General features: G+C 46.7%; 1 protein-coding gene across 10 annotated transcripts in view; it reads right to left on the reverse strand.

The window, feature by feature from the left end:
- Window positions 1-26,856, reverse strand: part of ITSN1 (intersectin 1) — a 1,522,922-nt gene that overhangs the window by 1,233,058 nt on the left and 263,008 nt on the right. For 6 of the 10 annotated variants that reach the window (XM_078656935.1, XM_078656934.1, XM_078656933.1 and 3 more), the window contains exon 6: window positions 6,568-6,738. The exons of the other annotated variants lie outside the window; for them this stretch is intronic. In XM_078656935.1, the coding sequence (XP_078513061.1) occupies window positions 6,568-6,738 (171 nt within the window). The remainder of the gene's footprint in view (window positions 1-6,567; window positions 6,739-26,856) is intronic. 10 annotated transcript variants of the gene reach the window in all.

Below are 26,856 nucleotides of genomic sequence, written 5' to 3' on the forward strand. Positions count from 1 at the left end.
CGCCACACCTCCCTGTTTGTTGATGTACCACATCGCGGTTGTGTTGTCCTTCAGGACCTGGACCGAACGACCGCGAAAGGAAGGGAGGAAGGCCTTGAGCGCCAAAGGTATCGCCCGCAATTCTAGAAGGTTGATGTGAAGCAACCTTTCCTCTGGAGGCCAAAGACCCTTGACCTCCAGAACCCCCAGATGAGCACCCCACCCTAGAGTGGATCCATCCGTTATCACTGTGGCCACCGGAGGAGGCAACTGAAAAGGCTTTCCCTGAGACAGGTTGCCTCCCACGCCCCACCAAGACAGATCCGCCGCAGCTTCTCTGGAGATCCTCACCGACTCCCTGAGATCTCCGTTGTGTTGATACCACTGCCTGCGGAGGCACCACTGGAGCGCCCTCATGTGCCAGCGTGCATGGTTGACCAACAGAATGCATGAAGCCATCAGACCGACCAGGGGAAGGACCTTCAGGACTGGAACGACCGCTCCATTGTAAAATAAAGGAATCATTTCCAGTATGTCGTGAACCCTTTGAGGAGGAGGGAATGTGCGACATACAGTTGTGTCCAGTACAGCACCTATGTACAGGTTGCGCTGGGAGGGCACCAGGTGAGACTTGGGTACAATTATCGAAAAACCCAACCTGTACAACAACTGGGTTGTCTCTCGCAAATGATGGAGCACTCTCTCTGATGACTCTGCTTTGATCAGCCAGTCGTCCAAATAAGGGAATACAGGAATCCCTGACCTTCTGAGATGCGCCGCCACCGGTGCCATCACCTTGGTGAAGAGTCGAGGCGCAATAGTAAGCCCAAACGGAAGGACCGCAAACGGATAGTGCTGCGAACCCACCGTAAAACGGAGATACTTCCTGTGCGACTTCAGGATTGGGATGTGAAAGTACGCATCCTGCAAGTCGAGTGACACCATCCAGTCTTCTTCTAGCAGCGCTTGAAGAACCTGAGCAAGGGTGAGCATCTTGAACTTCTCCTGTTTCAGATAGAGATTCAAGATCATGAGATCCAGGATTGGACGAAGTCTGTCATCCTTCTTGGGTATCAGGAAATATCGGGAGTAGCATCCCTGACCCCTTTCCTGCTCTGGAACCACCTCTATCGCACCCTTTCTTAAAAGAGTCTGCACTTCCTCCTGCAGAAGTAACAGATGTTCCTCGGTGCAAAAACCTTGGCAAGGCGGGTAATTGGGAGGGAATTCCCGAAAGGGAAGGGCATACCCATTTTCTACAAGATTGAGAACCCAAAGATCTGATGTAACCGATTCCCAATCTTGTAGAAAATGGGTAAGCCGACCCCCCACCGGACCCACATGATCCTGAATGGCGGATCTAGGACTGCTTTTCTGAGGCAGGGGGATTGGAGGAAGTGGAGGAGGAAGAGGCCTGACGTCCACGAGGACGCGCTCTTTGCTTTCCCCTGTATGACCTGTACATGGAATTTTGTTGCTGCTGCTGTTGTTGCTGCTGCTGCTCACCTTGTCGGTAATTCCAAAAGGAAGAGCGACCAAAACCCCTGAATCTCTTATTGGTTGAAGAGCTCCTTCTCTGAAGACCTAAAGATTTAGCAGTTGCTCTACTGTCTTTAAATCTCTCAAGAGCTGCATCAGCCTTCTTCCCAAAGAGGCCAGACCCATCAAAAGGAAGATCTAACAAGGTCGCCTGAACATCCGCTGAAAAGTCTGAGGATTTCAGCCAAGCTGATCTTCTAGTGGTGACAGCAGTGCCCATGATACGCGCCACAGAGTCTGCAGTGTCCAGACCACTTTGTATAACTTGGCGAGCCGCTGCCTGCGCATCTGAGATCACCTCCTCAAAATCCTTTCTGTTGGCATCAGGAACTTTAGGAGTTAGAACACGCAAAGAATCCATAAGAGCATGCACATATCTCCCCATCAGACAAGAGGCATTAGTCGACTGCAAAGCCATGCTTGCAGAGGAGAAGGTCTTTTTTGCAACCTGATCCTGTTTCTTTGCCTCCTTTTCACAAGGAATCTGGGGAAAGGTACTTACATTCTTTTTAGAGCAAGCTGCTTGAATGACTAGGCTCTCTGGTGAAGGATGAGAAGTCAAAAAAGCAGGGTCCTCAGGTGCAACCCTGTACCTTCTTGCCACACTCTTGGAAACCGCAGGAGCTGATAGTGGCTTCTTCCACACTTCCAAAATGGGCTCTGTCAAGGCGTCATTAAATGGAAGCAACGGTTCCACTACAGAACTAGGAGAATGTAAAACCTCAGTCAAAAGATTGGATTTAAATTCTACTGTAGGTAAAGTTAATTGAAGAAGATCTGCCGCCTTCCTCATAACCATATGGTAAGGTTGGATATCCTTAGAAGGTGTATCAGAGCCTGAAGGTAATTCCCACTCCGGGGAGAAATCCAGGCTACTAGCATCAGCCAGTTCATCAAAACTATCTTCATCCAATTCACCTTCTTCTATATCAGGATGAGTTTCAATATATCTTCTTTCTTCCAAAAGGCGTTGGGCTTCCCTTCTGGACCTCTCCTTAACACGCCTCTCAGCCGGATCCACCAACGGCTCCGACGGAGTCGGGATCGACGTCGGTATCGAATCCGAAGGTTTAGCCGGATGTTCTCAAGGTCGCTCTGGAGCAGGTGACGTCGGAACCGGCGTCGACGGCCTCGGTGGAGCCGGAAATTGCCAAGGTGGCACAGGGGCTGGCATATATGGCATAAATGGCACAGGAGAATAGGAGTGAGGGACTCCTAGATTGAAAGCCAGAGGACCCATAGGACCCGAAGGTGCAGCAGAGGGGTACCATGCCCTTGAAAAGACACCATACATAGCATTAAGAAATGCAGATGGATCTTGTCCTGGGGTATGAAATGGAGGTTGGAAACCCTCAGGCTGGTCTTGTGGAGGAATCTGATTCGGCTCTTCGGTAGGCGCGGAATCCACATCAACTTGAACCTCCTCCTCATCTCGGGCTGAGGACGGCGCCGGAGCCGGCGTCGGTGACTGAACACGCGACTCCGAAGGTGAGGCCTCACCTTCCGGTTCAGAGACATCCAGAGTAACCACCTTAGAACGTACCTTCTTCGGTGACCTCAATCTCGAGTCCGACTCCTTACCGGAACAACGTCGAGATTCATGTCTCCTCTTCTTAGGTTTCTTCTTCTTCGACTTCGAAGTATGATCCGAAGCCGACCTCGAAGATGACTCCTCTCGAGATCTAGACCTCGACTTCGACCTCGACCTTCCTTATCGAGAACGAGACCTCAATGTTTTTCCTTTACCAGCTTTCAATTTTGCCACCAGGAGTTTGGCCTCTCTTTCCCTCAGGGCTTTTGGGTTCATCTTTCGACAAGAGGAACAACTATCGATGTCGTAGTCGGAGCTTAAGCACCAGATGCAGTCATCGTGCGGGTCGGTAATAGACATCTTGCCGCATTCTCTGCAGGGCTTGAAGCCGGTCTTCTTTGTTGACATCTTCGAAGAGACAGGATACAAAGAAGCAGGAAACAGAAACAAAAAGGCAACAAAGTACCAGTTGCCTACTGAGATTCCCGATAACCGTTGGCGTCGACGACGCGGAAAAAAGGGAACTGATGTCATCACGCCGGCGTGGGCCTATTATAGGCGTCGGTGACGTCAGAGGAGTCGCGAGCGATGTCGTGTCTCTATGACAGAGTCCACGTCGGCGCGAGGCTACGAAAAGAATTTCCGAATGTTGCTGACGCAAGGGGATATTCACAAGGTGAGGAATCACAAGGTGAGGAATCCACACGGCAGATGTATCTATCAGAAATGATGGGCAGGAGAAATCAGATGACTGATGACTCCAAGTAGTGGATGAGGACATCCTTCATTTAGTTTTCCAAGAAGATCACTTCGGAGATGTGGTAGGGCAATTCAGAGGTGCAACCAGAGATGAAAGATACACTGGCGCCAGAGGGAACCTTCTAATGGTTGACTTGGAGGCAATCCCAGGGATTCATGACTGGTCTTGATGGAAGCAAGAGATGCCTGGAATCCATCTCCCTACTGAAATGATCTTCCTCGGGAGTATTATTGGAAATGTTGATTCTGATAGAGCAGAAGAGGAAAGGCATCCGGAAGTGAATCTGAGAATCCAGACACAGTCGTCTGCTTCAATGTTGTCCATCTCAGAGTAAATATTGAGCATCAAATACCTAGGGGAGCATATTGACATAATTTTTCTCGACCTCTAATGCTTCTACATCCTGCGTCTCGCGGACGACGAAAATTAGTGCATTGACATCATCTATAACATTTGGTGGCCCAAAGCCAGATACTTGCCTGCCTGAGCCTGTTCTCTCAGCATCTATGTCATACCTGCCAGAGAGATGGCTTTAGGTCGTAAACAAATTGGTGCTAAGCTGTGCTTCACTATTGACCATTGTTCTTAAGAGTGTTTGGAACACTGGTGGTGACTACACCTCTCATTCTCTCGGAGATCACTCCCTGTGACAATGCTTTTCTGGAGAATATGTACTCAGTAAATCGAGCACCCTCTCTGGCCAATTTACTAAGTTTCTTTCCTTCTTTCAACCTCCAACCAAGCAGGAGTCTTACAGCTTCCCTATTAAACAAATAAATGCTGTTTGTCAATTTTGCTTTACAATACTCCCATTTCCTGAACGAAAGTGAGGAAACAGACCAAACAAACAGAATGTGGGTCAGAGGCAGACTTTTTTTCCTCCCACAGGAAGGGCATTTCACAAGAAAAAGTGAAGGAGTTTGAGAAGCAAATCCATCTAACAATCCTCAACAAGTAGGGTGAAAATACCCCTAAAGTGTTCTGGGATCCAGTCAGCACAAGCCGGAAAAAAGAAAGTGAGACTAACTGTCCATACAGTGCATTCAGGGAGATGGAGCTCTTAGCTCCTTAAAGGAGCTGTGCATATTTTGCAGCCTTGAGCACTTTCAACCTGCAAGCCCCCTTTCTTTCATTTTCTCTCTGCCATAAGGGAGTTTAGAGGTTTGCAGCGTTTCAGTCAGATGTAGCAATGTTGTCTTTGTATCGGATAAAAATGGTAATTTCCAAAGGCAACACTTTTGATTAAAGTTGTTCTATTTGTCGTATAAAGGGCAGGTCGTTGGAATATTGTAGTGTCTACCCCAAATTCAAGACATAAAATATACTTTTGCTTGATAAAGAGAAGTGTTCAGGTGTTCCTACAAGCTGAAAAGAATAGTCTAGGTTTATAAAGAAATTTTGGGTTTTGGACTGACTTGGGGACCCTTCAATAAGCAATTACCTCCATTCATTGGCCAGGAAATTGCTCAATGAAGGATGTATTCAAGACAGTTTGGAATAGACTGATTAAAGGACCCATTAGATGCTTAAATAACTTTATATTCACATTTTAAAAAAGAGCCATTCTTTAGAAAATAATCCAAGATCTTTTTAGCCGTTGGACAAAAAGATATTAGGGGGTTGAAATAATGGAGAAAGTAGGTGAACTGAATGTTTTACTGTAAATGAAATGACAGTTTCTGGTGTTGATTAATAGCCGCATTCTTTTTTTTGGAACTACTCCTTTGCTCAATGTCTGCAAAGCCAATTGGCCACATGCGAAAAAAATTCACAAAACCCTGCTCTGTAGAGAGTGAGGGCCTCATTTAGAGTTTGAGTTATGTTGGACAGCTACCCAAAAGCAGTGTGTCCAGTCCCGTCCACCAAACCTATGGTTCCCACACGCTATTTAAAGTCACAGGAAGCATCAAGTTTCCAAATGTGGAGGTTCCACTGGTTTGACCAGCAGAAATCATTCAATGACGACTACCCAATCAAAGTATGTCAGAGCATCTGCCTTAATAAGGAAAACAAAGAAATGATCCCTAATTCCCTCACGGGAGAGAATACACTCACCATATTATGACCCCTTGGTGTTTTTTTTCCAATAACAAATTCCTGCTCGGGAAATCTTCAGTGACATCTGCAGTGGTACTGCGAAGCTCTGTTGAAGGCAAAGAGATTCCCACCTACGTAGTGCAGTCTCCAAGTATGGTGGGTGGTCTTCCGTCAGGGAAGTGTAGGACATCCCTCAGCTAACCTGGCAGGCAGGCGAACTATTAGGCAAACTCCAACTAACCCTGGAGACCAGGGTTAAGGATGAATTTGTGACCACCTTTCTGGCAACAGTCTTCAGCTTACAATTACTCACCTTTTGTTATATCAGCCCTACACTATTGTGAGTGGAGTCGAACAGCGGAAACCCAAGTGCAGCATAAGGTGGACCGAATGAACCTTGTAGAATATGAAGGTTACTACTGTTCTACTAACACCTTTCGCTGTGAACTGCGGAGGCCAGTCTCTAGGTCACATGGTTCGGGTCAAAGTTTTGGATGGTATTTACAGAGTTCTATGTTCATCTTAAAAGCCAGAAATAACATAACTGAAACATAACTCATACTTACCTTGCCACCTCAAGGGGCAAGCCAGACTTTATTAACAATAACCTGCACTCTCCATAAGTCTCTATAATCCATTGCTACAATCAACTTACTCTTGTTTGAAAAAAACAACATTTGTGAATCATTAACCAATAAAACAGTAATGCTATAGTGCCTACCAGGAAGAGTGAAAGCAGGCAAAGGTTGAATAACAGCAGGAGTTCCATTGGCCAAAGGTGGTACTGCTGCTGGAGGCAGAGACGACACTAAGGGTGGGGACATTCCTACGACCGTAATAGGTGGCATTGGCACTGGAGCTACAGTTGCAAGAGGAGGCATACTAGCAATACCTGCAGACAAACACAAACGACTAATTACAGGATGTATTTTAATGGAATGCAGCTAATATAGGTGAACCGTTTTGAACTTTGCAATCTCCCATTATTTGTACAGACTTAAACGTTTTTTTAATGACAACTAGTTTAGAGCTTTAACTAGTAAAATGTAAGCATACATTTTGTGCATAAATTACTTTAAAGTTGACAGGGTATTCAATCAAATATCGAACAGCTTAAATGTGAAGGGCACTGATGAATGTAGACATGCTGCGAAGAACAAGGATACATTAGCCCCCGACACGTCTGTTAACGAAAACCTAATGAATGCATTGGAAAATAGGCAGCTAAAATGTTTTAAAATCAACACCTGCATATCTAGGCAAACCCAGCTCAAAAAAGCCAACTACAGATCGCTCACTGGTAAAGTAATTAAGTGAGGCCTATAAATGTGTATATCCTTCCGCAATACCGTCCCATCAATCAATTAATGTAAATCTTTATTCAGTAAATAAAATCACCATAAAAGAAAACCGAACAAAGACAATAATATCAAATTCATTGTTAATGTTCACAGTTTTATGAGCAATTATAAAGGCTTGTTTTTATCAAGACAATTAATCAGATCTCCTTCTCATAGACACCCAGGCAGCTCCTAAAAAGGATAAAACTGTAAAAATCAGTGGGGAGCATCTGAAGATACATCAGGGTAGGCCTAACTTATTTCAAAATTCAAAGATTTCAGCTGAAATTAGAGCAAAACGTTGTAATATACAGCATATCCTGCGGAGAAAAATTGTCGCAGCCGTAGGGTGGCCTTAACTCAGGTCGTACCCACCCACATGAAGCTGGGAAGAAATGTTGCAACGGTTTGAATCTACACCTGGCCAATAAGAACCAGTAATGCTGTGAGTGAACCATGACAAGATACGGCTCCATTCCCTGCACAGTTTTTAACAGCATGTGACCTCGAACTGATGGCTTCTGAATTCTAAGCCTTCTCTCTCCAAACAAGAGCATTTCAAAAACAACTTCTGACACTTCCCAACTCGCAGACAAAGAGAGAGGTTGGGTTCACAAAAATATCAGACCCAAGGGGGGCGCTAGAGGGCGCACACGCAGAATGGCCGCACTTGTGTGAGGCTCCTGCAGCCTGAGCTAACTATCCGGCATTTATCCTCCTTCACCACCTTCCAAACCCGATAAAAATCGGTGCGACTGCTGTGGACCCCTACATACACCATCGGTCAAAATTTGAGAGGCTTAGGTCTTCGGACACAGGAGATAACAGTGGAGGAGTGATTGCCCGGGAGCTGGGGCGGAGCTAGCCGTTCTGCGCAACTGGAGGCTGCTTCTACGCGACACCGCGGCGCCCACGAGGCTTGCAGGCCTCTAAGTGAAGGGCTCGCGGACGAGAGACCTGATCATAGGGCAGCGACGGAGGTGTGGCACACGCGGCACCGGAGCAGCATCTGCAAGCGCTGGCCCGCACTGAGCGATCGCCTTGCCTGCTGCGGGGAAGTCGGAGCCCTCGGTGGGAACAAATTGTGGTGAGGGGCTTCGAGCGGATGCGGGATCTGACCGCCATTATTGCTGATGCCTGAAGCGTCTGTGGGCGCTGGCACCGAGGAGTGCTCCCCCCCCTGCTGTGGCTGTTCGGCTGGGACAACTGTGCCGGCATTGGGGAGCTTAGCGGACCTGGGAGTATCGCCAACCGGCGCTCGAATGCAGGATTGAGAGCAGCGGGGGTGGCGCCTGGACACACGAAGAAGCTGCGAGCGGATAACGCCTGCTGACAGAGCTGCTGCAGCACCGCATCGCAGAGCGAAGTGAGAGGCGGGGTAAGGTCGCACCTGCTGAAGGGCTGGCCATTCACTGCACGAGTGAGACTGGAAAGTGATATAGACCCAGAGCTTGGCAGCAGGTCGGAATGGTGCATTGGCTTGGACACACTGGAGCAGCTAGTGGATTCGGCTCCAGCACTGTGCCTGTGAGATCACGGCTCGGCGTGTGGGGACACTGGGGCCAAAAGAGGTGACTGCGGTGGGGGCGTATGCTGGATGGCGACATAGGATCACTGCATTGCTCGAGGCAGGGCTGGATCTCATGGGATTGGGTGCACCTGCCGGATCGGCAGGTTGGGCCCCCATCCGTTACTATCAGATGCCTGCCTAGCGTTGACCACGTCGCCATCATCGGACGCACAGCGGAGCTGGGTTCACCCTCTCTGGCAGGGGTAGTAGGACAGAGATAGACGATTGGCGCTGCCGAGGGGCCCTGAGGTCCCGGAGACGCACATGCGGAGACGTCCCTGAGCGCTGGCCCTGCTCATGTCCAAAGGCTCCTGCCTGTCCCGAGGGAGTAGAGTTAGCAAAACATCTCCAGCCACTTCGCGTTCTTATAAACGCTCTATAATGGGTCGACAGGACAATAAGCAGCCCAAAATATCCTTTGACTCTGCACCTGCGTCGAAGAAGGTAGTACGTCCGACACCGGACATGGGCGGGGCTCAGAGCACATCAACGGTGGGGGCTGGCCCCGGCTCAAGTACCCCGGACATGCAGTTGATACTCCAAGAAATGAAACAGGGATTTGCCACAGTGGTGGACAAGGTTGATCGGCTATCCTCCAGGATGGATGCGATTGAGCAGAAGATGGACATCCATGAAGAGCGTATTACCGAAGCGGAGAGACGGATCTCGAATAACGACGACACCACTGCCTCCCACACCATCCGGCTTACGAGGATGGACAATGTCCTCAGAGTGATTGCTGCGAAGAATGAGGAGTTGGAGGCGTGCAGCAGACTCAATAACATCCGCGTGGTCGGGGTGCTGGATTCTACCAACACGGGACGCATGGAGGAATATGTGGAGAAGATCCTTCAGACGGCGATAGGGGCAGAGGCCTTTTCCAAACAGTTTATAGTTGAGCGGGCACATCGCTCATTGGGTCCGCAACCTAATCCCGGTGCTCCGCCTCGGCCGATAATTGCGAGGCTTCTAAATTATCGTGACAGACACTGCGCTACGTGCGGCACGGAACACCCAAAATCGGTCATGCGAGGGTGTGGGTTTTACCATCTACCCGGACTTCACGCCCATCGTGCAGGAACAGAGGCGTAAGTTTCTGGCTGTTAAAAAGAAATTACGTGTGCTGCAAATTGACTACGCATTGTTGTACCCGGCGAAGCTTAGGGTGACCCATCAGGCGAAACAACATTTTTTCCTGAACCCGCAGCAGGTGGAGGATTTCCTAAAAACACAGACGTGATCGAGGAGGACGACAGAGATGACGTCGAGGAAGAAGAGGAGGGTCCCGACATACCGGAGGAACAGTGAGAATGTTCTGGCAGATGGGATGCTGGGTAGGAGTCGGAGAGATCCTTTCCGTGACTCATGAGGGGGTTACGGCGGCTTACTGACAATATGGACGACCGAGTATACCATGGACGGGTATTGGACAATGGGTGGTAATGTATGCCAGGCACCATCCCCTCCCCTCATAATGCCCTGAGAGGGTGGCTACGGTCGGAGGGCGAGGAGCAGGGGGGTGGCAATGTGTGTACCTCAGATGTCCCTTGTAGGGAATACCCCATTTACAATGTTATTCGCACTGCAGCTGTTGGGTTGTTTGCCAGAGGTGGAGGGAGGGGGGAGGGATAGCGATGCTGGCGAATTGGGGATGCTTCAGTGGGTGGAGGGAGGGGCGGGAAACTACTCTATGATGATGTTAGTGTTCTTTGTTGACAGGTTCGCAAATGGAGGGGTTGGGCCTGCAATGCAACTGATTGCTTGTTGGAGGGAGGAGATGCAGAATAGTTTTTTTCGAATGTTCAGGAATGCTGGGGTGGGGAGTAAGGGGGGATGGGCTGACATAGTTGGGGTCAGTCGGCCGGGATGGTACCACACGCAGATGATAATGACCTCAGAAATTGTGGGAAGGAATCTGAAATGGACGAGTGCTGATGTTGGTATTGGGAGGGGGAGGGAGGGGGGGGAGTGGAGAATGACTGACATGGTTGGGGGGTGTCAGTGGGTGGGGGGGGGCATGGGGGGCAGGGGTGGTGACATTTGGTTACGAGTGCAATTTAGAATTCATTGGAGGTTGTGTTGCGGTACGGCCGAGCAGTGGTCTGAGCAAGTAGGTGACGTTGTTGACAGAGTCATTGCTAAGGACTATGGCTGACGAAGTAGTGAGTAAAGTATCAGTATTGTCCTGGAACGTGCGAGGCCTCAATGATGCCAGAAAGGGTAGGAATGTGCTTGCATATTTAGACAGACACAATGTGCAAATGGCTTTATTACAGGAGACGCATATACACCCGCGCTCTGAACCCAAGTTTGCAAGTAAATGGGCGATGATTAGGAAATTCTCGTCATACTCCTCATATGCCAGAGGGACTGCAGTGCTCATTAAGAAATCACTCAAATTGCATCTGATGGGGGAGATGTTGGATCCTAATGGACGCTATGTGATATTGTGGGGCAGATTGGGACCTGATTCGGTTGTGCTAGTGAGTTGTTACGCTCCCAATGTAGATACACCTGAATTCTTCACGACTTTGTGGGGACACGTGCTGGGAGCGGGAGCTACCCATATCATTTGGGGGGGTGACTTTAATGTTGCACTAGTTCCTGGAGCAGACAGGTCGGATGGCTGTTGTCAGTATAACCGGCAGGCACGAGATATACTACTGGGTATAATAGAGGAAGCTGGATTAGTGGATCGTTGGCGGTTTACTCACCCCGAGCATAGAGAGGGTACACATTTTACAACACACGCAAACACATGGGCTCGGCTTGATTACTGCTTTGTGTCCCGGGGACTGAGCGCAGCTATAGTTCGGGTGGCACATCTGTCCAGGACGTACTCCGATCACTGCCCAGTGTTGGTGCAATTGGCTATACCGGGACAGGACAGAGTGCGTCCCCCATGGAGAATGTTTACCTCAGTGTTACCGGATTCGGTGTTCAAGACGGAGCTGAGAGAAGAAATAGAGGCCTTTTTCCCAAGAAACAAGGGCTCGGTAAACAGTGTGGAAACGGTATGGGAGGCATTTAAAGTCACGATACAGGGTTTTTGCATCTCCAAGAGCTGCGGGGTGTTGAGGGACATCCAAACGACAATAGGGAAGTTAGAAAGAGAATTGAAAGAGCTGGAAGTTGCGATGACGAGGGACGGGGATCCAGGGATACACAAGCAATTTAGGGATAAGCTTTCAGAATATGAGGAAGAGGCAGCTAGGGAAGTTAAATATAAGGGAAAACACTGGACTGCACGTAAATACTGCGAAGGGGAGCGGCCGGGTAAAATACTGGCGGCGATCAGGAGGAAACCGCGTTTCAGTACTAACATAATGGAGATAGTTACACCAGAGGGTGCACGTCGTTAGGGCACGCAAGGAATTCAGGAGGAATTTGTGACACACTATGGGCAGCTATATACTTCTCAACAAACGGATGGAGTGCACTTAGAGAATTTTCTAGACTATATCGTGCTCTGTTGGTTGAGTGATGTCCACAGGATGTTTCTCGGCGCTCCATTAGAATTGGATGAGATAAGGGAGGCGATTATGTCACTAACTAATGGCAAGGCGGCGGGACTAGATGGACTGCCCGCTGAGTTCTGTAAGTGCTACATAGATATTATGGCGCCGGTCCTAAAGGAAGTATTTGAGGAGTCTTTGGAAGTTGGGGAATTGACGGGATCAATGAGGGAGGGAGTGATAACTTCTCTGCTGAAGCCAGGCAAGTACCCAATGGACACGGATTCGTATCGACCGTTATCTCTCATCAATTGCGATGCGAAGATACTTGCTAAGGTACTTGCAACACGTTTAACACTGATTATGACTAAGATAGTGCTACCGGACCAGGCTGGCTTTGTGCCAGGACGGGCCACAACTCATAATCTTCGTACATTGTTTTCTCTGATTCCTACCATAGCCCCGGAGATCCCAGTTGCTGCCGTATTTCTCGACGCAACAAAAGCGTTCGACTCAGTAGAATGGAACTACCTTTTTGCCATATTACACAGAATGGGGTTTCCCAAAGTATTTGTGGCGTGGATAGAACTGCTCTTTATACTAAACCAGTTGCTAGAGTGCTTATTAATGGCGTGTTGTCACCCCAGATACCCATAACGAGAGGCACTAGGCAGGGATGCCCTCTCTCTCCGCTGCTATGGCAATAGAACCGCTGGCATGCCGAATTCGACAATTGCATAAGGTTGGAGCTTTCAACTGTTTCCAGCGTCAGATAGGAGTGTCATTATATGCAGATGACATCACATTATATGTAAAAGACCCGCAGCTCCACCTTAATCCTATTCTGCGCGAGTTCATAGTATTCGGACGACTGTCGGGTGTCCAAATAAATTTGAAAAAAAAAAAAAAAATCGCAGTTTTTCCCGCTCACGGGTGCGGTAACGAAATTCCAGCTTGATTACCCACTTGAATGGTGTGACACTGATCTCCGCTACTTAGGTATTGTGATATCTCTTAATAAGGAGGAGACGCTTAGACTTAATTATGGCGTGGCCATTACTAAATTAGCTGACAACGTCTCACGATGGATGTCGCTGCCGCTGTCCATGGCGGGTAGAGCGTTTCTCATAAAGATGATGGTACTACCGCGTTTTCTATATCTATTTCAAAATATTCCTTATTACCCTGGTGCATATTTTTTTTTAAACGCTCGAGATCGGAACTCCTTCGTCTGTTTTGGGGGGTAGGCAGCCACGGCTGCGATGGTCCATTCTGACACAGCCCTATGAGAAGGGGGGCTTTGATGTGCCGGATTTTGAGGTCTATTATTTAAGTGCCCAGGCGCAGTATGCGTACCACTGGATGAACCCTACACCTTTTATGCCACAAATAGCGGCGGAGGATTGGGTTGCGCGCCCTCTTCCCCTCAGCGGGATGATACAAGGCACGGTGGAAGTTATTGATACACAATTCACCACGGTGACATGCACGATTGACGCATGGCGCAGATTGGTGAAGGTCCTTCAAACCCCACTGTTGTATTCCCCCGTAATGCCACTCAAGTATCATCCCCGTTTATCGCTTCTGCAGGAGATGGGATTTCAATTAATGTGCAAGAAGTTTAAGATTGCCACGTGGGGAGACTTGTTCCTCAACTGGCAATTTCGCACTAGGGAACAGCTGTTTCAAGAAACGCAACCAACTCCTTTGGAGGTTTTCTATTACATCAGGTTGAGACAGGGGCTGAAGGACGTGCTGGTACACTATCCAGACGAGCCGGAGGTAGTTTTACCGTTGCCTGCTATGCTGTTGTCGGATGGCCGTCATCTTGTTTCTAAATTGTATAATAATATCCGGCTACTGCGCATGGAGATGGAGAACCCAGCACGACAGTTGTGGAGTCTGGATATAGGTAATGACATTACTGACGATCAATGGAAATATTGTTGTACTATCACTGCTAACATATCTTCTAGCTGTAGGCTCAAAATTATTCATTATAAGTTTTTACAAAGATTCTATTACACGCCGGTTCGGAAGCTAAGGTTCCAATTGGCGGATAATGATAGATGTGAACGATGTCATGCGGAGGGGGCGGGATTTATCCATCTGGCATGGGAATGTCCTGGGGTGTATGACTACTGGTCCCAGGTGCACGATGCATTACAGATTATGACGGAAGGGGTCATTGATAGGGACCCACTGGTTATGCTGCTGGGATATACATTGAATGTACCTAAGCCCATCCATAGGTTTATGGATGTTGTCCTGCTGCTTGCAAAGAGGAGGGTCGCATGCCGTTGGGGTAGGGGAAGGGCCCCGAAGTTTAAGGAATGGTTGGATGATGTGGTATACTGTCAGGATCAACACAATATTTACGCAGATCTATTGCCGGCTCGGAGCAAGCCGAGAGACATCTGGGGTCCTCTACAGATTTATCTGATGAAAACTGCTATGCTACATGAGGGGTCAGAGGATGGCAGCAAGGGTGTTGAGATGTAGGTAGAACACTCCCATGGATACATCTCCTAGCACCGATGGGGGGACACCGTGAATACTTCTCACTGTATAATGTTATGTAATGTTAAAGATTTAAAGGAGACATCGTTGTAATGAGGCTGCTCGACTTCACCTGTAATATTTGTTTTGCTGCCCTGTGAATTGACTGTACGAACTAACACAGAGACTGTATGACAGCGACGAGAATGGGCTCACTGGTATTTTTCTGTTTGCTCGGATCGTTGGCTCGGACAAATGTACCTATACGCTTGTCAATTGAATGTAACTAGCATGACTGTAACCAACTTGAATGTCTTTGTTAAATGAAAACTGATAAATAAAGGTTTAAAAAAATATATATATATCAGACCCAACAATGGAAGAAATACTGCCTTAACATAAGCTATCCACGGTATGCTATTTACCCGATCCAGAGTCACACAGTTCTCAAGGATCAACTGGCTTAGCTTCAGTTCCGCCCTGCTCCAGATCTTAATCCAGTAAGGGGTGGACTTAAAAGATATCAAGTCCGAGACTTGTTCAAGCCTGGCCTCTGCATGCTTCGAAAAGGCTGGGGTAGACTTGGAGATCTTTTTTGCCTCAACCAAAGGTTTCCAACAATTATTAACATGAAATAAAACACCCTGGTAAAAAAACTCCTTAACTTTGCTCAGGGTAAAATTGGATACCTTAAAAGTCTTGCTGCATGTCGATTTATTACATAGGACTTTGAAAAGTTAACCAAGTTAAGATGCCCCATAAAGGACACATACCTAGCCAGCAACAAATCCAACCAATATGCGGTCCAAGCCATAAGGACCGCATCATCTGCATATAAAAAAACAGATAGAAATCTAGAAAGCGGTAACCAACTGTAGGGCAGTCAGCCGAAACTGCTATAAGCCCATACTCTAGCCAGTTCACATACAAGGTGAACAAAAAATGGGGAAAGTATGCACCCCTGATAAACCCCCCACGGTGCGTCAACAATGAGCAAGTACACGATGCACCCTGAGAAAAATGCACCGAGGCTTAAGTCTTTGAATGGACCTCAGCTAAAAGGGCCACAATACTAGAATCGCCCTCATCTTTCTGAGCAAAGCCCAGAGTTTCGCTTGGTTCACCCTATCAAATGCGAATGTCAAGCCCATAAATGCTAGATGTAAAGATTCAGACCGGGGACTGTGTATTTATTAATAATTAGGTGGAGGTTTAAACATTGGTCTGAAGTCGATCTACCTGCCCTAAAGTCATATTGAACATTGATCAAAATATTGTTTTCTTCTGCCCAGTCGTACAACCCATTTAAAATGACCCACCCAAATACCTTAACCGTTGCATCCAATAAGGATATTGGTCGATAACACGGTTGGTTCTCTTTGTCCCCCTTCTTAAAGATGGGAACAATCACGTTAGCAGAACATGAGGTTAGCAAACCTTCCTGTGCAGTGGCGTTCAAGACCTGCGTTAGAATTGGGACCCAGATTTCTGTATTTCCTGTGAATAGATCCAGTGGAATACGGTTAGTCAAATAACAAAGTAGAGAGAAAAAGGAGGAAGCAAGGGTGCTCGTTTGTCTCCCCTGGCCATAGATACATATAAACAAAGAGAACTAGCTTCAAGTGGCGCTCTAGGAAACCCAATCAGCAGGGTTATTAAAATTAAGCCTCCTTGATAGGGAAACCAGTTGGCTTGTTAAAAGAATCCTCACCCACCAACCTAGTTGGTGGCATGCTTCATCAACTGGTTCCTACCCAGGAAGCAGAGTGCCTCCTAGATGTGCTTCAACGCCTGATTACAGCGGAGCTTGTATTATTGTTTGTATTTTATGAATAGTGGATATTGTGAGAGAGGAAGGTTAAAGCTACCTCCAGGGTGCCCAGTCCTTTATTATATGGTCCCTGGGGTAGGGTTAAAAGATATATAGTTAATCTGACGTGAATGAGACAATGGTCTCGCACGTGCCCTCAAAATATGTGATGAGTGAATTTATGTGAGGTTGTCTACATGTTTCAGACAAAAGTAAAATTGAATGGCTTTCTTCAGGACCCGTGGCTCAGAGTGAACCCTGAGCTCACACACTTAGCTGTGCATAGGATAGTAAGGTGCGTGACTTATGGTTTTTACCGTCAGAATTTCTGTACCTGTAAAGAAAAAAAGACAAGGAGAGACCGCGTAATTATAAATTAACAGTAGGTCCCCATGATCAGGACTACACATCCATGCATGTGTTTGCAGGTGGCATATTGATTATTGGCAAATACGTCCGTGCGTGTAGTGGGCGGTATGTCAGACATGCAAATCTTAAGTGTGAAAACATTCGTAGATAGTAAGCCCATTCAGTGGCCATCTGGGGATGATCCAAAACTGTGATCGTTAACCATCCGAAGAATAATTGAGGAGCCACTCCACTGCAATGTGTGTATGTAAAGGGGTGAGCAGAAGCACTATCCCACCGATAAAGCGTGAATTATTTTAAATCGTATACAATACTGAGGGATGGAAAATGGCAGCAGGTTTAGTTCTTGATCCAGAGTAACTATCAGATTCAGAAGGTTCTCCCTGAAGCAGTGAGTGTTCAGTTCCTTCCTCATTGCAAGAGTGAAGGTGCACACTAGGTCTAATTCTGGGCATTAAAACTGTGGATGTCTTATTTCCTCGAGTGTTGTCAAGTGTTATAGATGACATCTGGGTAGTTCAATTTTAGTCTGGTATATTTAGTGCACCGAGTCTGCCAGCCACGTAGCAATACAGAGCACGCTGGTTCTCCACAAATTAGGATTCAGTCTCAACTTTCAGAAAATGTAATTCATACAACTTTAAATCTTTTTTTTATTTTTTATTTTTTAACTAAAATAAACAATACTCCACACTGAGATCGCCCTTCGAATTAAAGGATAGAATGTTCCTCTGGTTCACTTAGAACAGTGGAGAAAGAAGTCTGAGATAGCATTTATCGAAGGCAAAAAAAGCGCTGGAGAACTAACAAGGAGACAAAGAACCCCCAAAATGATATGGGCTGATGGTCCCGAATCTCACAGGAATCTTTGTGTTTCTAGCTACAGGGTCAAGTGAGCCTCATGGCACTAAAGATCACTACACAACCTTAGATTATTTGTCACCTGGAAACCTCCTTTGACATTATTTGGGTAACTGGCAACATTCGCTATTAAGGGATATACATCTCACAACTGGTTAGCTCTTTCTAATAGAATAAAATGTTTCCCCTCCTTTATGAGGTATCTTTAATATACTGAATATATGCAGGAAACAGAACATTTTTCCACAGTTATTGTGTGCTTCCCAGGCTCTGCAAACGCAGATCCAGCAGAAAATATCACATTCCATATTGAAATATATACGGCCCAGACTCCAGAGGGAGACTTAATGATTTAAACCAGATAGAGTTATCTGTACCATACACAACACTGTTCAAGATTTAGAACTGGTCTAGGGCACTGGTGAGAAACTCTGGCAAAACTGTAAAGATCAATGATTGACTACCTACTCCCATCAGTAGCACTCATCAAGGCACAGGAAACAACAAGTAATTGGGACTGCACCTACTGAAAAAGGCTTTTGAAAATATATCTTCTTACTTCTTCAGGCTCAAGTGTATTCAGCAGTAGGGAATTGTCACCATGGCATGCCAATTCTTAAATTCAGTGCACAGGCAAAATGGGGCTCTACACTATCTAATCTAATGGACAAGTAAACAATCTGAACAACGCTAAACAAACTTCTAAAATGCTGAACCAAGCAAAGTATCAATATCTGCATTTCAAATCACTTGACATTTTTAAGCAGAAGTATCCCACTATTTTTTGGGGAGGATACATGGACTTCAAAGTGTGTCAGAGGAGATAATGGACGTTTTTCCAGAACCGCAGGAGAGAGGAGCAGAGTGCTCCGACTATATTAAAGTCAAGGAGTTACAGAATCTCTCTCTCACTTAGTGGTCAGGCGTCCTAGCGATAAAGTTAATAAAAGTAACACTGTGGGATAAAGTTTAGCTTCACAACCATGTGATGTGTTTAAAGTGAGTGGAGTTTATCACTATGGAACAGATCATTTAATCAGTTCAACAAAGTCTGTAGTGGTTTCAGAACATACAGTCTTCCTATTACTCATATGAGTAATAACAAACATCTGTCCTGCCTCTCTCAATAAAGCACTTAACAAATGTTCACATTTGGGTGAACTAAAGGGTTGGAAATGGACCACGGGCATTGGTATTAACGCGAATGGTTAAATGCCGTAAGTGCATAACCCCCGACCAGCGTCTACAGGTACTGGACACACAGGACATTGCTTTCTATAAAAATCTCTTCACAGGAAAGATGCATCCATCCTTTAACAATTCTCAGCAATGCTTGCATCGTACTGGCACAGACTGACATAAGGCTAAACCATGCGCTTTGAACATCAAAGTGAAAATGGCAATGGCAAGTATTGTTGAGATTGTATTAAAGGCTAGTAGCCTCTTTCCTGTGAAAAGATCTGATCATTGGCGTCAACAGTTTCTGAAGTCTCACCAATGAATGAGCCATAAACAGCGTGAATTGCCCAAGATCACCATATGTTGTAGTAATTATAACTCAAATGCGGGTTTTGTACTTTGAAATGTTTGTGGTGTGTGTGGATTTGCCCAGTCTGTCAGACTAATTACTAACGTGGCCCCAGAGCGCAATTAATGTATGTCAACGTATAAGGAAAGACAAATTATTTCTGTCTATGTATTCAATGTCTAAAATATTTATTTTTTTCTATCGGAAGACTCCTGGTGAATGCATTGAGGCGCAGTAGATGTATAAAAGCAATAAATTATCTGGTAGTTAGGTTTAAAATGGTCAAGACAAAAGATAAATAATTCCGTTTTGATTTGTTTGGCACAATACATGTCCACGCCTGATTTCAAACAAGTGAATGGTCTTTATACAAAGAAACGTAACGGAAAGGTTACGAATAGAGCATCATAGAGATATGAAATAACGAAATCATTTTTCACAAAGATACTAAGCACGTTACTCCCAAAACCAAAGTACGATCATAATTAAGTTATCTACCTACTGGAGTCACCTGAGCTGTATTAGATGTACTAAAATGTGCACCACAAAATCAAGTACGAGAGCGCACAAAGAATTATTTGTTATTTTTAAATTCAAAGAATTCAGGTTGAGGGTCTGTGCGAGCACAAACCAGTACTGTGAATTTGCTAATTAATTGCAATCCTGAGCTAACTGATGAAAGAGTTTGTTCAAATAATGAGATCTGTGAAAGAAAACATTGTTTCTTTCCATCAGACGTTTCTCGGCAAATGCACGATTACGAAATAGAGAAACGTTTTGCTGGTTAAATGATTTGTGCATTACAGTTGTATGCAGTGGTTAGGTGCACGTGAAAACGTGCTTTCAAAAATAAATATTTCCTACCTGTAAAGAAAGGAAATTACGTATTTTATATTCATAAATCACGGTGCGCAAAATTAAGTAATAAAAAAGCAACTGTTAAGAATCGAACTGGGATTCTGTGAGCAATGTAACAGTTGCATGCGTTCTCTTTGTAACTATAAAAACGTGCTCTACATGCAGACACAAAAGATGCTTAATATTCTAATCAATCCAAATATGAAATTACCGGAGCGAGATTGAGAAAAAATATTCAAATCCGTACATAAAAAAAATAATGACGTCTGTACAAAAAAGGAAAAAGAAAAGATTTGTTAAAAAAAACCCAGAGCTGCAGTCACTAAGGAAGCGGAATTGTAACAAGAATCTAAATAAAATGTATAACAGGATCTAGATAGTGAAAATATTGCAGTACAGATATAACACGCAGTCAACAAATGAGCTTCAAAACAAACGAAAAAAGTTAGTCCATGAAAAGCAGATGAGAACTTAAAAGGACCGAGTACTTGGTCCAGGCTCCACAGAAAAAAACACCACGAGAAAAGAAACCAGAAACTAACAGGAAATTAGATGCTTCACCCGATAAAAAAGCTAGAAAACCAGAACAAATAGTAAGCACAGCACAAGTGAAACCTTAAAAAAACACACACACACACACACACGCATATATGTGTGTGTCAATCAATACTTCGTTACAGTGAAGATGCGCACTCCAGTGCATAAAGAATGAAAGATCATATTTTTAAAGACTGTATTAATCCAGTTCATACACCTAACCAACACACATATACATATATTCACATACACATATATACACATACACATATACATATATACATACATATACACATACACAATCAATCAATCAATCAATCAAAGCATTTGTATAGCGCGCTACTCACCCGGAGGGTCTCAAGGTGCTTGGGGAGGGGGGGTCCGCTACTGCTCGAACAGCCAGGTCTTGAGCTGCTTCCTGAAGGCGAGGTGGTCCTGGGTCCGGCGGAGATGGGTCGGGAGGGAGTTCCAGGTCTTGGCGGCGAGGTAGGAGAAGGACCTTCCCCCTGTGGTGGCTCTTCGGATGCGGGGGACGGCGGCGAGGGCGTGGCCGGTCGATCGAAGCTGGCGTTTGGGAGCGTAGAAATTGAGGCGGCTGTTGAGGTATCCTGGGCCTTGGTTGTGCAGGGCTTTGTGTGCGTGGGTGAGGAGACGGAAGGTGATTCTCTTGTTGACCGGGAGCCAGTGCAGGTCTCTCAGGTGTCCGGAGATGTGGTTGCGACGGGGGATGTCCAGGATGAGTCTTGCTGAGGCGTTCTGGATCCGCTGGAGTCTCTTCTGGAGTTTGGCGGTGGTTCCGGCGTAGAGGGAGTTGCCGTAGTCCAGTCGGCTGGTGACGAGGGCCTGGGTGACTGTCTTCCTGGTCTCGGTGGGGATCCACCAGAAGATCTTGCGTAGCATGCGTAGGATGTTGAAGCACGACGAGGAGACGGCGTTGACTTGTCTGGTCATGGAGAGGGAGGAGTCCAGGATGAAGCCCAGGTTGCGTGCGTGGTCTGTTGGTTTGGGTGCGCTGCCTAGGGCGGGGGCCACCAGGAGTCGTCCCAGGCGGAGGGTGAGGATCCCAGGATGAGGACTTCCGTCTTGTCCGAGTTCAGTTTCAGGCGGCTGTTCTTCATCCATTCGCTACCTCTTTCATCCCTTCGTGTAGGTTGGCTCTGGCAGTGGCGGGGTCGTTGGTGAGGGAGAGGATCAGCTGGGTGTCGTCGGCGTAGGAGATGATGTTGAGGTTGTGCTGGCATGCGATGGCTGCGAGGGGACTCATGTAGACGTTGAAGAGGGTTGGGCCGAGCGAGGAGCCTTGAGGAACGCCGCAGATGACTTCAGTGGCTTCTGATCTGAACGGGGGGAGGCGGACTCTCTGTGTCCTTCTGGAGAGGAAGGAGATGGTCCACTCCAGTGCCTTCTCCTGGATTCCGACGTTCCTGAGGCGCTGTACTAGGGTACGGTGGCAGACAGTGTCGAAGGCCGCGGAGAGGTCTAGGAGGATGAGGGCCGCTGATTCTCCGTTGTCGAGCAGAACTCGGATGTCATCGGTGGCTGCGGTCAGGGCGGTCTCGGTGCTGGGGTTGGCCCGGAAGCCAGACTGCGAGAGGTCGAGGGATCCGTTCGTCTCGAAGAAGGCGGCCAGCTGCTTGTTGACGGTCTTCTCGATGACTTTAGCGGGGAACGGGAGCAGCGAGATGGGTCGGTAGTTCTTGAGGTCGGAGGGGTCGGCTGATGGCTTCTTTAGTAGGGCGCTGAGTTCGGCGTGCTTCCAGTTCTCCGGGAAGGTGGCGGTGTTGAAGGAGGTGTTGATGATGTCCCGCAGGTGGGGTGCGATGACAGCGTCAGCCTTGTTGAAGACGTGGTGAGGGCAAGGGTCGGTCGGAGATCCGGGGTGGATGGAGTTCATCGTGCGGACGGTGTCTTCGGTGCTGATCGGGGTCCAGGCGCGGAGGGTGGTGGTGGGGGGCGGTGGTTCGGTCGTGGCGTGCGTCGGTTGAGTGCTGAAGCTGTTGTGTATGTCCGCGATCTTGTTGTGGAAGTAGGAGGCGAGGGAGTTGCAGAGGTCTTGCGAAGGGGTGATGTCGTTTCCGGCGTTGGGGTTGGAGAGCTCTTTAACGATGTTGAAGAGTTCCTTGCTGTTGTGGGCGTTGTTGTCCAGACGTTCCCTGAAAGCAGTTTTCTTGGTGGTGTGGATAGGTTGGTGGTGTTTTCGGGTGGCGAGCTTGAGGGCAGTCATGTTGTCCGGTGTTGGGTCTCTGCGCCAGGCTTTCTCAAGGGCTCTGCAGTTCTTCTTGAGTTCGTCGGTGAACCATGGGGCTTTCTTGCTGCCGGGTCTGCTAGGCGGGGTCCTCAGAGGGGCGAGGTCATCTGCGCAGTCGCTGATCCACTTCGTGAGGTTGGTGGCCGCTTGGCTGGGGTTCGTTGCGCTGGTGGGTGGGTTCTTGCTCAGGGAAGTTGTAAGCTGGTCGGCTGTGATCTTGTTCCAGCTTCTGCGTGCAACCTTTTGCTGTTGGTGGTGGATTGTGGTCCTTTTGAAGCTGAAGTGGACGCAGCTGTGGTCCGTCCAGTGGAGTCCGGTGGCGTGGCTGAAGGCGATGTCCTTGCTGGAGGAGAAGACGGGGTCGAGTGTGTGTCCGGCGTAGTGGGTGGGGGTGGTCACCAGTTGCTTGAGTCCGAGGTTGGCGAGGTTGTCCAGCAGGGTGGTGGTGTTGCGGTCGTTGTTGTTCTCCAGGTGGAAGTTGAGGTCCCCGAGGAGGATGTAGTCAACGGAGAGGAGGGCGTGCGGGCTGACGACGTCAGCGATGTCCTCGCTGAATTGTGTGCGTGGTCCCGGGGGTCTGTAGACAAGGGTGCCTCTGAGGGTGGTCTTGGGGTTGATGTAGATCTGGAAGTGCAGGTGCTCGGCGGGTGCGAGGGTGTCGTCGGTGTTGGTCGTGATGCAGATGGAGTTCCTGTGGATGATGGCGATGCCTCCTCCTGTCTGGTTGACGCGGTCCCTCCGGATGATCTTGTAGCCGTCCGGGATGGCGATGGCGGGCGCTGAGGAGGCGTTCATCCAGGTTTCCGTGAGGAAGGCGACGTCTGGGGCTGTGGTGTCGAGCAGGTTCCAGAGTTCGACGGCGTGTCTGTGGACTGAGCATACACATACAAATATATATACACATATATATATATATATATATATATATATATATATATATATATATATATACACATATACATATACATATATACATATATATATATATATATATATATATATATACACATATATACACATACATATATACATACACATACATATATACATAAATATACATAAATATACATATACACATAAATATACATATACACATACATACATATACACATACATACATACATATACACATACAATTTTTACTGATGTGCGTAGATGTCACCAGCCTGAGGGAGGGATTCCACATGAGGGAGGGATCAAGGCATGTCGTCGCTTCCTGGGGAACCGATCAATATCATATTTGTCCCATACAGAAATGATCATTGACAAGATGTACAAGTGCCTTAAGCAACATTTTTGTCTTTGATAAAGTGATCTACCATCAGATTCTTAGAACTGAAATGGGGACCTGCTTCGCAGGACTAAACCTGGGCTGGTGGGAGGAGAAGGTGGCCAGTAAATTACCCATTTTTAAGGATTGTGTCGTCACATGGGTGAGATATATTGATGAAATTTTCGGTGTGTAAAGGAAGTATAGAACAAGCTAAATCACTTTGTTGAGACACTCCATTACAATACACTTAATTTGAAATTTAGTATCCAGATTAAAAAGGAAACCATTGACTTTCTAGACTTGAGACTAGTGGTTGCAGGGAAACGCCTGGAGAGCTATCTATTCAGAAAAGAAACTGTGGGGAATAGCCTGCTCCATGCAGGAAGCTGCCACCCCATGAATCCGATACGCAGCATTCCTCTTGGCGAACTTTTGCGAGCTAAGAGGAATTGCGGCAGTGTTGAGGGGTTTGAAATTGAAAAAGCCATCATGACCCAAATATTTTTGGAAAGAGGGTACACCCAGAGCAGCATTAACAAAGCCTGTGTAGAAATCGTGAAAGGAGACAGAAATGAGCTACTTAAAGCTGAAGTCATTGAGCCAACGATAGCAGATCGAGAGAATAAGATCAGGTTCCTCACTACCTATTCCAACCAAGGACATAAAGTTAGAGAATGTCTCAATACGTTTTGGAAAGTCCTTAAAACCGATAAAGATATATATCTGCAGTGGTTGAAAACTATCCACAGGTCACATACAGGAAGGCTAAATCCTTAAAAGACATTGTATGTCAAACAACTATAGGTTCAACTGTCAAATCTGGGGTCAATCAGATACAATATACCTGCAACAAGTGCAAGGCTTGTAAATACAGTTAACATTGTAAACAAGTCAAATTATCTGTCAATCTTAAACCTTTCGTGATCACTAAACATGTTTCATGCAACACAGACTATGCTGTGTATGCCCTAAAATGTCAGTGCAAAAAATACTATATCAGCAGTACAATTCTCCCAGCCAAAAAGAGAGTTTGGGAACATTTAAGGGACATTAAGAAGGATGACAAACAGTACCCAATAGTTAGACACTTTAAGCTATCACGCATGCAGAATGCCAACCTCCTATCTTTTTGTGTCATTGACACTATCCCAATGAGAGAGAGGGGAGGAGACAGAGTCCTTGAATTAAGACGTCTTGAGTCTAAAATAATTATTGAATATCACACAACACAGTCATCAGGGCATAACATTGATGAAGAATTAGCAGTACAATTGGGGTAGCTACCAAAGAGAGCTCTCTTGTCCCATGATAAATTCAGTATCCAATTTTTGTGGCTTTTATCCTCAATTGTCGTCTTTGCTTATTGTTGTTTGTAGCACTGTTTTATATTCACTTTTTCATCACACTGTTTTTAGGTCTCGCCTGTCAATGCGCATGCGCATTGAGCAGAGCGAGACTATGGGGGCTTAAACAAAGCTTACCGAGATCAGGCGATTCCCAGGCGATTTCTTGCAGTGCATGTGAAAGCGCGTGCACAATGCCACCAGCTGCTTGCCTCGCATTATCACATCAAAGGCGGCCGCATCTCAGGCCCCTGCTGCTTCACACCCTCATGCCGTTCTCCCCGCTCCGCCCCCTCCCCTGCCCGTCGTGTCACATTTCTCCTCCGCCGGCCGTACTTTCAAGGCCGTCTCTCGTGTTTCCAAAGTGGCATTCATTTATCTTATACATGTTTACACATTATGAGCGCTACACTTTGCTGCGACGGGTGCCGATAATGTTCTTTGTTTTTTCCATCATCTTAAATGGGAAAAGTCGATTTTACCTTTGCAGCAGTTCTAGGTTTTAATTTGTATTTATTTTGTGGACAATTGTATATAGCGCTAACTTTGCCCTCACGTATTGCACCGTTTTACATGGCCACAAGTTAGATTACAGAAACCCGACCTTTATGTTTCCTTGTGAACTTGCGCTATGATTCGAACTTCTTTCCTGTAAACTCCAAAGTCGTCACCTTTTGCCTTATGCTACAATGTTGCCCATAAGAAGTAAACCATGTTTACTATTTGTATAGCTAAGCCTTCGTTTTTTTCCTAAATATTTGTGCTGTGGCAACCATTGATGCGGCCGCATCTCAGGCCCCTGCTGCTTCACACCCTCATGCCGCTCTCCCCGCTCCGCCCCCTCCCCTGCCCGTCGTGTCGCATTTCTCCTCCGCCGGCCGTACTTTCACTTTGACGGCCGCAGGCCGTCTCTCGTGTTTCTCCTTGTTTTTATTAGCTCTTCCCTCCAACACAAATATAGGTTATAGTTCCACCTTTGCAGGTACAAACATGTTTTTGCAGTGGAATGCGTAATTTTCCAAAGTGGCATTCATTTATCTTGTACATGTTTACACATTATGAGCGCTACACTTTGCTGCGACGGGTGCCGATAATGTTCTTTGTTTTTTCCATCATCTTAAATGGGAAAAGTCGATTTTACCTTTGCAGCAGTTCTAGGTTTTAATTTGTATTTATTTTGTGGACAATTGTATATAGCGCTAACTTTGCCCTCACATATTGCACCGTAGCCACAGTGATCACAAGGTTGTCCATAATTACAGAATGGTGAGCCAGGGCTGTGACACAATTCTGCTCCCTGAAAGCCGCAATCGTTTGTC

Source organism: Lissotriton helveticus, chromosome 8, assembly GCF_964261635.1.
Source record: "Lissotriton helveticus chromosome 8, aLisHel1.1, whole genome shotgun sequence".
Lineage (NCBI taxonomy): Eukaryota > Metazoa > Chordata > Amphibia > Caudata > Salamandridae > Lissotriton > Lissotriton helveticus.